Source organism: Labrus bergylta, chromosome 19 (assembly GCF_963930695.1).
Source record: "Labrus bergylta chromosome 19, fLabBer1.1, whole genome shotgun sequence".
Classification (NCBI taxonomy): domain Eukaryota; kingdom Metazoa; phylum Chordata; class Actinopteri; order Labriformes; family Labridae; genus Labrus; species Labrus bergylta.
The window spans coordinates 12,924,353-12,934,597 of record NC_089213.1 but is presented as its reverse complement, the minus strand read 5'-3'; the positions used below and the strand labels follow the sequence as shown (position 1 = coordinate 12,934,597).

At 48.0% G+C, this 10,245-nt stretch overlaps 2 protein-coding genes across 2 annotated transcripts; both read right to left on the bottom strand.

Moving 5' to 3' along the window:
• Window positions 1-716: 716 nt before the first annotated feature.
• On the bottom strand, window positions 717-5,866 carry LOC109997275 (zinc finger protein 691). The gene is made up of 3 exons (XM_029280727.2): window positions 5,492-5,866; window positions 4,081-4,374; window positions 717-3,973 (listed from the first exon to the last, which is right to left on the bottom strand). The coding sequence occupies exons 1-3, from the start codon at window positions 5,703-5,705 to the stop codon at window positions 3,036-3,038; spliced, it is 1,446 nt and encodes a 481-aa protein (XP_029136560.2). The 5' UTR covers window positions 5,706-5,866; the 3' UTR covers window positions 717-3,035.
• Window positions 5,867-6,004: 138 nt separating this feature from the next.
• Window positions 6,005-10,000, bottom strand: LOC109997269 (zinc finger protein 709). The gene is made up of 2 exons (XM_020651686.3): window positions 9,611-10,000; window positions 6,005-8,653 (listed from the first exon to the last, which is right to left on the bottom strand). The coding sequence occupies exons 1-2, from the start codon at window positions 9,918-9,920 to the stop codon at window positions 6,573-6,575; spliced, it is 2,391 nt and encodes a 796-aa protein (XP_020507342.2). The 5' UTR covers window positions 9,921-10,000; the 3' UTR covers window positions 6,005-6,572.
• Window positions 10,001-10,245: the final 245 nt, after the last annotated feature.

The following is a 10,245-nucleotide window of genomic DNA, read 5'->3' as shown; positions in this document are numbered from 1 at the left end:
GACTAATCTGGCTCAAATGAGTTCCACTAAACTGGAAAAACATCTTTCTGTCACCACAATCTCCGTATCACTCCATAACAGTCCTTCAAGTTTTTCATCAAAAACAAACAAAATGACCCCTCACTCAATCACTTCCGGGTCACTTTTTTAAATAAAATGTAAAAATGTTTTTCAAAATGTATATTTGTCTCAAATTTTGTAAAAGTACTTGTAAAAAGTTTCCCACTTGCTTTGCACTTCCCAGCCACGTACATACTGGAGTAAGATTGCAGCATTCGAAATGGCCTAACAGGCGTAAATGTCCCCCCTTGTAATGTCTGCAGGATCCATAGCATTATCAAACTGCCTTTCTCTGTGTAACTAGCTCGCTAGCTTTAGAATGCTAACTCACCCTGAGTGTGAACAGGTAGGACTGATCCCAGGGGCATCTCCAGGATTAATCTGGGCCCCATTAACTCACATTAGGCACCCTCCCCCACAGCCTGAGCTATGACTATAACTACACTTCCATGACATTATAAGCCGTTAAAAGATTTACATTAAAGTCGACAACATTTGACTCCTTCAGTGGTTTTAGATAGCACACATTTTAAAATGATAGGATCTGTTGTTTTTTTTTAAACTACACTTTATTTATAAGAGATGAGTGTGAGCGCTCACAGCTAAGTGCTTACAGAAGCATACAGTCTCATGGAGATCAAACAGATTGATGTGAGCACAGTTTATGTTTGAGACTTTAATGTTCACAATGAACCTGTACATAAAAAACTGACAATGTTATAAATAAAGTTTACATTCAGCTTCATGCAGTCTGTTAAATCAGAACTTTTCTCATGTTTAGATTCCAACATTTCCCCAGGCAGGCTTTGTGGTGGCAGCGTGTGTGTGTGTGTGTGTGTGTGTTGTTCATAAAGTTAATGAACACACACTCGACCCTCTGAGTGTGTTTTAACAGGATACACCCGGTGGACCAGGAAGTCACTTAGTTACTCACATACACGCACAAAGACACACATTGCTGCCCTCTCCGTACCTCTTCCTGGAAATGATCTCACACACACACACACTCACACACACACACACTCTCTCTCTCTCTCTCTCACACACACACACACACACACTCCCACTGTCCTGTTAATAAAAGCCCTTGCATGTTTCTGGTGTCTGACGGTAAATGTTGCACATGAACGCAGAACAGAGTGTCCAGCTGAGCGCCGTCTGTGTTCATAACATCAACAAACACAACCAGGCGCTTCTATTCTGACTCAGTGGGCCAATCAGCAGCTGAGGAGGTGGGATCTGTGGGGAACCACAGAGGTGTCAGTCAGAGCGACTGATGATGACAGTCCAAAGATGTGTTTGTGATGTTCTATGGGGCGGTTGTGGCTCAGTGGTAGAGCAGGTCGTCTCTCAATCAGAAGGTTGGAGGTTTGATTCCCAGTTCCTGTAGTCCCGTTGGAATGTCCTTGGGCAAGACACTGAAGTGTAAATGATTCCTGATGGCGTTAAGATCAATGAATGGATGAGTTCATCCTGATGGCTACTTTAAACAGCAGCCTCTGCCATGTGTGAATGTGACATGTGGTAACAAAGAGCTCTGAGAGGGCAGACGACTAGTAAAGGACTTTAAAGGACAGTCCATTAACCATTTACAGCGTACCAAGTGTTCCTCCGGTCTCTGAGGGTCAGGGTTAGGTGAGTCACCTGAAACACCTGAAGAACAACAACAGTTTGACACGTTGTCGTTATATTAAGAAATAAAAACCTAGAGAATAAACCTGAGGCTTTTGAACGATCAACAAACTCTAATGCTCATCTAAATGAGCCGCTGAGGAACAAGTTCAGGACGAGTGTTCTGGGCACATGATTAGAGGGGGCTATGGAGTATTCCCACACCCGCCTGACACATTTCACCCCGAGAGCCTCTGAAGAAGGAGAGAGTGCAGCCCCTCTGTGAGCTGAGTGGACATGAGCCCAACTATATCTATCTGATAGCTCTCCAGCTCCAGCTCCAGCTCCGGTTCTTTGCCCACCACAGAGGTGACGCTCCCATTAGTCTACGCTGCCGAGAATCAGAATCATATTTCCTTGCCAAGTAAGTAGAATAAAGAAGTAAAAGGCTATAAAACAGCAGTTCTCCTTCTGTCAAGGGACTTATATAGAGAAAGTTTAAAATATCAAAATAAAGGTATAAACCAGGCAAGTGACCTGGGTTTGAATCTGACCTGTGGCTCCTTTCAAGCATGTCTCTCGCCCTGATTTCTGACTCTATATCCAATGTTCTATCTTTACAGTAAAGGCACAAAAAAGTCCAAAGAAATCTTAATAAAAATCAAATCAAAAATAAGGTACAAATCATAAATATAAAAAGAAACAAAATTCACAAACTACATTGTAGGAGGTGTGTACTGGCTGTATAGTGTGCAGGTATGTCCATTTTTCAGGATGACTTAAGGTTTCTTAAAGTGTGCGTTAATTTAACACAAGACTTCAAGTGATGCTCTCTGACTGGGGAGCTGGAGGAAGTCTGTGTCGAGGGGGGTGGGGGGTAGAGCCAGGGCATCGTTAATGCTAAGGAGGAATATAGGTGGCCTCGGAGTCCAGGTGGTGTACAGGTCAACTCATCTCCATTATTTATAGAGCATTAGGCTCCAAGTTGTTCTCATGTGGTCCTCCTCTCGCATGTTGGTGGACTCATTCCCACCAGAGACGAGTCCAATGAGGAAGGTGTCATCCTTGAACTTGAGGAGCTTGATGGACTGGTGATTGGAAGTGCAGCTGTTGGTGTGCAGGGAGAAGATGGCACAAATCTGGAATCAGCACGCTAAGTCCTCTGTACTGTGGGTGCCTCCTGCTCTACCATCTACCAGGGCCAGTCTGTGCGTTCTGGTTTAAGTCAGTGAGTCCATCCTGTCAGGTTCGGCCTTAGTGCTGGTTCCTCTGATCTGACATCAGAGGGGGGCCTGGATTACAGGGGCCTGCAGAAAGGCTTGAGGATGCCTCTCTGAGGGACTCCACAACTCAAAGACAGAAACCTAACATGTGGTCCACTCACTTCCAACAGGTAGATCTGGGTGAAAAGTCATCAGGTGGAGGAACAGATCCTCCCTCCTGGTAAAGGCCTTCCTGCATAGTCCACAGGTATGCAGTCTGCCCCCCCTGTGGACCTTCAGGTGTCTCTCCAGACTTTCTTTCCTAGCAAAGTCTTTGCTGCAGACCTCACATTGGTATGGTTTCTCTCCAGTGTGGACCCGCTTGTGGATCTCCATTCTTCTGATGGAGCTGCATTTAATCCCACACACGTCGCAGGTGCACCCCAGCTCTTTGTGAGACCGCAGGTGATCTCTCAGGGTTTTGGTGGACTCGAGACAGTCCCCGCAGACCCCACAACGGCTCTCGGGTTCCTTACAGTGGTTTTCAGTGTGTCGCACCAAAATCCCCAGCGTGTTGAAGGACATTCTGCAGAGTCTGCAGGTGAAGGACTTGTCAGGTTTTTGGAAGGGGACCTGCTGTCTGCGGAGGCTGCAGGACATCAGGTCCTGGTCCTGTGACAGGTTTCGTCTGACGTGTTTTTTCAGAGTTTGCTTTGAGCTAAACTGTCGGTCACAGCCCCTGCAGACCAGCAGCTCCTGTTCCACAGGAGGCCCAGTCCACGCTCCCAGAGTCCTGTGTACACCTGGTTCCAGCGGAGCCTCATCACTGTCCTCTGTAGTAGATTCTGAATGGCCAACAGAGTCCTGGTTGAGGTCTTCGGGTAGGTCGGTCTCTCCGGGTTCTGGTTTCATGTGTGGGGGGGACCTAAGGGACTGGATGTGACTGGATAAAGGACTTCCCTCATCCTTGTAGCTCTCCATCTGCCAATCAGGACTCTGTGTGAACCTGGTCATCAACTCCCCTGGTCCTGAAGCCCCGCCCCCTTCATTTGTGATGTTCAGATAAGAGCCCTGCGCCCTCTCTTGCTTCTCTTCTTCACCTGGAGGAAAGAAAAACAGCAGTCTTAGTCCAAGCGATGCGCTGCGTTGAGCTTAAGACGCCAACTTAGGACATGGTGTGAGACCCAGAACCCCCTAGTGTACTCACCGGTGTCTGCTCTGAGTGAGGCCTCCAGACCCTCATCAAGTTCCTGCTTGACAACCAACACTTCCTGTGTGTTACCAACGGGATTAAGTCTGACGTCACCACCGACAACCACAGACTGTGTCTGATTGGACAAAGGGTTCTGGACTGTGTCAAGTCTCAACCTCAGCCAATCAAGACTCTGCATGGGTGTGATGACAGTCCCGTCTAGTCCTGAAGCTCGGCCCCCTTCCTGTTTAATGAGTGGACTGAAGCTCTGCCCCCTCGTCTGCTCTTCTTCTTCCGTTATGAAAACACCTGAGAGACAGAAACAGGAAGATGGTGACATCCCAGAGAACAGAACAAGTCTCAGAGCTGAAACTCTTTATTTTGTTATAATTTTATCTTTTATTTTATTATGTTTAATCTATCTGATTTTATTTTATTGATTTTTTTCACGTCCTCCAATACCTCTCCTGCACATATCTCAACTTCTCTTATTGTTGCTGTTTACATTAAATGTGCACTGAGTGTATAATCAAAAGAATATTTAGTATGAAGTCATAAACGTTTCAAAAAAGGCTTAATGAGAGTCAGTTCAGTTCTTGTTCTGAAAATAAAAAATTGTTTCCAAAGTTGCTGAGACATCATGAAACTTCACCATCAGATCATCATGAATTCATCATTTCATAATAAAGCAGAAAGGCTGAAACTAACCCTAACCCAAACTGACGCTGATGCCGTTCTCTTCACAGAAACGTATCTCCTCGATGCCTCTCTGGTGGGAGGGATGAGGACAAAAGTGAAGGAAGCAAGGATGCACTTTAAAAGAACAGAAATGCTCTATGGATGAGCTCTTATCCAATCAGATCACTCGCTCAGAATGAACTGGTGTATAACAGCAATCTGCTAATGCAAGATGGAAATATTGAAAACACCTTTAGTTCCCTTAAAGGTTTAATCCACTGGTTTCAATGTGGCCTCGGCCGTTAGTTTGTGTTGTTGTAAGCAGTTATTTGAGGTCAAACACTAAACAACACACAGAGGCAGCAAGGCAGCAAGGGAGCAGTGAAGGTCGAATGGAGTCTTAAGGATTCACTTATTTTACTTCAAAAAACATTTAATGAACAGGCAGGAAGTCAATGCAGACAATTTACTCCAATTACCTACTTTGTATCAGCGAAAATTCTGTTATCTGTTTTCTTACTGTTGCTATGGTAACCTGTCCATTATCTCCCAGTTTGTTTGTTTGTTTACTGTTTGTCCTGAAGGTCACTAGTTCACCCTACTGTCATGACTACCGACTGTTACTATGGTAACAGCTTGACTGTTCCCAGTTCCTAAAGCCACAGCGCCATCTGGCGGGGAAAGCCGCTACGTCACAATCTAAATATTACATTTATTTCTCAAACCAACAAACAGCAGTCTCACTGACCGGCCGGTTCATCCCCCGGTTCATCCCCCGGTTCGTCCTCGGGTCGTCCCGCAGCCTCCATTCGTCCCCTGTTCTGTCGGTCGATCTCTTCTCGTAACCGGAACACCTCGCGCTCATACTCGGAGATCACTGAGGCAAAATGGCGGAGGATGTCATCGGTGGCGGCGGAGAGCCGCTGGTCCACGAACATCCTTAGAGTGTGGAGCTTCAACATGTCCGTACCGACTGAACACCGTCCGAGAGGAGGACAGGAGGAGCCGGTGTACCGGGAGGGTCGTCTCGATCCTAGTCACGTGGTGTCGAGTACTTTATAAACTAGTAAATGTAAGTTGACGTCACTCACTGCTTCTCTGCTGCAGTTTCCTGATGTTTACTGTCATTATTGAGCAGACACGGTCTGGTTTCCGGGTCACATGACCGTGGAAACCAATCAGACATGAGTAACGGAAACGCATTGGCACTGTGAGCGCACGCACAGCAAGTAAATACTCTCAGTTTAACACAGTACAAAAATTCAAAATAAAAGCATAATAATTTAATTTTTATATGCAAAATAATGGAATTTCAAACATGCTTTTTTTTAGATTGATCGCGATTAAACATTTCATTTTTTGACAGTCCTATGCAGCATGTAAAAAGGTTTAGGAGCAACATGTGCAGCCAAACAGACTTTTTTTAAGGAAGGCCATTTTTATCAACTCAGCGTCAAACATTGTGCTCGTGTTACAGCAGCACGGCATTACAGTAAGAGTCCAGGTGGTTAACTGACCTCCCTGCAGTCCGGACTCGTCACCCATTACAAATATTTGCAGCATTAGAGACCTGAAATCAGACAACTGAAATCATACATATTTAGTAAAAAGGGTCAACCTTAAAAAATAAAAGTAACTGGTCTCCTCAGATCACAAACACTTACAGTGTCGTGAAAAGAAAGTGTGATGTTACAGAGCCGTAAACATGACACATCATTTGTCGCAATAAATATGTCAGTTTCAACATTTGACTTGTTGTCTTTGTGCTATTTCCAGCTAAATATGAAGCTTAAGATGTTTTCAAAGTCATCACTCCATTTTTTTGGACTCTACAGCTGGATAAAGTCTGGCTGCAGACCGTCGTGCCTTGTGATAGGGTACTTGTCAGTGTGGACGTCCAGGTGAACCTTCATGTGGATTTCTCTGGAGCGTTTCTCCTGGTAGCTCTTCCCACAGATGGAGCAGCCGTAGGGTTTCTCCCCGCTGTGAGTCAGCAGGTGTTTCTTCAGGTCGTTCTTGGTGACAAAGGCCTTGGAGCACAGGCTGCAGCTGAAGGCACACTCCTTCCTGTGGAAGCGCAGGTGTATCTGCAGGTACCCTTTGGTGCTGAAGCTCTTCCCGCAGAGGCTGCAGTTGTATGGTTTCTCGCCACTGTGGGTCATCATGTGAGCATTCAGCCCCCCCACCTGCCTGAAGGTGTTCCCGCAGACCAGACACTGGAACGGTTTATCTCCTGTGTGGATCCTCTTGTGGACCTCCAGGACATGGACAGACGCCAGGCTCTTCCCGCAGGTCTGGCAGGAGACTCGGTGGGTAGGTTTGTCGCCGGTGTGTTTCCTGATGTGTGTGCTCAGAGCTCCGTTGTCCATGAACGTCTTCCCACAAAACTCGCAGATGTAAGGTCGCTCCCCGCTGTGGATCCTTCTGTGGCGCCGCAGGGCTCCGGGCCGTGGGAAGGACTTACCGCAGACGCCGCAGACGTATGGTTTGACCCCCGTGTGGCTCCGCATGTGAGTGTCAATGTTTTGAAAGGATTTACCACAGACATGACAGATCTTAGCGGCGTCTCTGTGGACTTGAAGGTGGTCTGTGAGGGTCTCTGATGGGGGAAAAGTCTGTCCACAGATTCCACACACAGACTCTGCTGAGTGAGTCTTCACATGTTTCCTCAGGCCGCTGTCACTCTGAAACGTCTCGCCGCACACTCTGCAGCAGTGACTCGTCTGAGGCGACTCTGTGTCTTCTCCTTCAATCAGACTGTCCTCAGTCTGAAACTTAAGACTCTGAGGGTCTGACTCTGCGTACTCCTCGTTGTGTAACTCCTTGGAGTGAGTCTCTGTGAAGCTCCGCCCACAGAGCTGCTCCCCGCTGTGGATCTTCCTGTGCCTCCTCAGCGCCCCCACTCGGGGGAAGCGTTTGTCACATACGGAGCAGCGGTACGGTTTGAACCCCGTGTGCGTCCTCATGTGGGTCTGCAGGTTCTGGAAAGTCCTCCTGCAGACAGAGCAGGTCCCCCCAGTCTCCCTGTGGGACTGCAGGTGAGTCTGCAGAACCTCAGGTGAGTCCAGCTGCTGTCCACAGACGCCGCAGACGCTCTGAGCATCTCTGCAGTGCGTCTCGGCGTGTTTCCTTAGGAAACCTTGGCTGTGGAACCAGTCCCCACAGACCCTGCAGGACCAAGACCCCTGAGGCTGCTTCAGCCTAGAGTCCTGCCTACTGTCTGTCTTTGATTGACTGTCCTCCTCGTCCGGTCTCTGCTCTCTGTCCTTGTCCTGGTGGGTCTTCAGGTGGTCCTGCAGCAGCTGGTCTGTGCTGATGGTAAGTCCACAGACCGGGCAGACCTTGTTCGACTTCCTGCTGTGGATCTTCCTATGTCTCCTGAGGGCTCCTGCACGGGGGAAGCTCTTCCTGCAGACAGAGCAGCTGTAAGGTTTCTCTCCAGTGTGACTCCGCATGTGAGTCTCCATGTTTTGAAACGTTTTACTGCAGATCCCACAGGCCCCGCTCCCTCTAGTGGCGTCCCTGTGAGACCTGAGATGGTCCACCAGACAGTCTGAGGACTGGATCACACGCTGGTCTGAGTGTGTCTCCACGTGTTTCGTCAGATATCCCCTGTGACGGAAACTTTTTCCACAGATGACACAGCGATGAGCCGCCATCTGGTCAGATGATGCCCGCTGCTGTCCGCGAGCATTAGAGCGCCGCCCTGCGTCTGTCTTTGAGTCCGCTGATTCTGTGTTGCTGTACGAGTTGTCGCTTCCCCTCCAGTCGTCGTCGCTCTCCACTGCTGAGGTGTCTGAGGGGGCAGAGCTAAGCGGGGCTGTGAAGAGGTCAGCGGGTTTACCCTCAGAATACAGCAGGGGCTTTTTGTCTGCGCTGGATGTCCTCAGAGTGAACGTGCCGATGGAATCTAGACGGAAAAATTATTATGAAACAGGAAAGAGAAAAGTCAACAGTGATGCGTGTCCTGACATTCACTGATTAATACGGATGAACACTCTAATTAACACTCTTTATTTATGATGACAACATGCCGCTGTGACATCACAGGCATTCAGTTTGGGATCAGTTATGTTTCAGGCTTCCTGCAGTCTTTGAAGAATCTAATCTAAGACTTTATTAGAGACTCATAACTTTTGCATCATGTAATGGCTGTGTGTTTTCTATTTCACTCACTCAGCAGCTTTGATTGCCGTTGCTAACAGTTTCATTATATATCTTGCAGGTTGCCTGGTAACAGCTGTTTGCTTTCATTCCGCATCTTCGCCTCCTTATCTCTTCTGTTCACAGTTTGTGGATGTGCACATAACATGCTGCTGTAAATGCCCTGGTTTCCCTCGCTCCTCTCCAGCTCTTCCTCCTGTCCAAACATTTCAGAGTTGAATGTAGACAGTGTGTCGGAGGAGTACAGGAGATATGGACTCAACCACAGATCAGTGCACCTGATGTATGTAGGCTGATAATCTATAACAGCTGCTGTGATTGGCTTTCACTTACTCAGTTAATCGTTGTATGCATGTGGTGTCGGACACATCGGAAAAACGAGATTCCGAGTTGTAAAATGCTCATGAACAACAACTCGGAAACTCGGAAAAGAATTAGGTGCCCGACTTCCCAACTTGCCGTCAGAATCGTCATCACATGAAGGCCAAAATATGTTTTGTTTTGTCATTCACGTATTGCATCAGCTTTTTGCTCAAGTATCTCTTTTAACAGTTACATTTCGATGATCTTCCTCGTAGCATCAACGCTGTTTGTTGCTGCTGTTTCAACATTCAGACTTTCTGAACTAAAATCACGTGAACACACTGAAGTCGGAAGAACGATTTCTCAGAAAACTTGGGACCACCCGAGCAGCACATCTCACCTGTCCGAGTCAGTCGGACCTCCGGGCTCAGCACAGCCTCCAGCATCCGGCTCTGCCGCTCCAGGCGCCGCCGGTTCTCCTCCACCTCCCGCTGCAGCAGTCCCACGATCAGCTCTGCCGCCGCCGCGAGCCGTTCAGTAAGCAGCAGCCGCAGGACGTGCAGCTGGCGGCGGCACCCGGAGCCCCGCGAACCGCCGCTCCGCTTCTTCAGCATCGTCAAGATCTCCGACCCGGCCCGGGACAGCTGCTCCGACACCGCCTGCGTCAGGGCCCGTAGCCCGCAGCGCGTAGGGGCTACAGAAAGCGACATCCCGGGACAAGAGCCCGTACGTCGGCCAACACCAGTGAAAACAGACCGGCCCGTTCCAGGTCAACGAGACCACGCTGAGAGGGGGTCAGAGCCGGAGCCGCCCCCTGCAGGACTGGAGGACCCTTCTGCTACAGACACCACAAATATTAAAGATACTAGTGTCTCGACATCTGCTGTCTGTCAGAGACATGGACTGTAAATAACAATAATAATAATCATGACATAGTATACAGTCTAAGTTCAGAGACATAAACATTTTAAAATACTTGAGAGACGTCTCTACCTCCTGTTGAAATGTTCTGCACAGTATCTTTTGAACCAGAAG

Coding starts and splice junctions, on each gene's coding strand:
- LOC109997275 (XM_029280727.2), bottom strand. CDS start 5,705: ATGTTGAAGCTCCACACTCTAAGGATGTTCGTGGACCAGCGGCTCTCC. Junction 4,375..5,491: donor ACCGGGGGATGAACCGGCCG/GTCAGTGAGACT, acceptor TCTGTCTCTCAG/GTGTTTTCATAACGGAAGAA. Junction 3,974..4,080: donor CTCACTCAGAGCAGACACCG/GTGAGTACACTA, acceptor TCTTTCCTCCAG/GTGAAGAAGAGAAGCAAGAG.
- LOC109997269 (XM_020651686.3), bottom strand. CDS start 9,920: ATGTCGCTTTCTGTAGCCCCTACGCGCTGCGGGCTACGGGCCCTGACG. Junction 8,654..9,610: donor GGTCCGACTGACTCGGACAG/GTGAGATGTGCT, acceptor TTTTCCGTCTAG/ATTCCATCGGCACGTTCACT.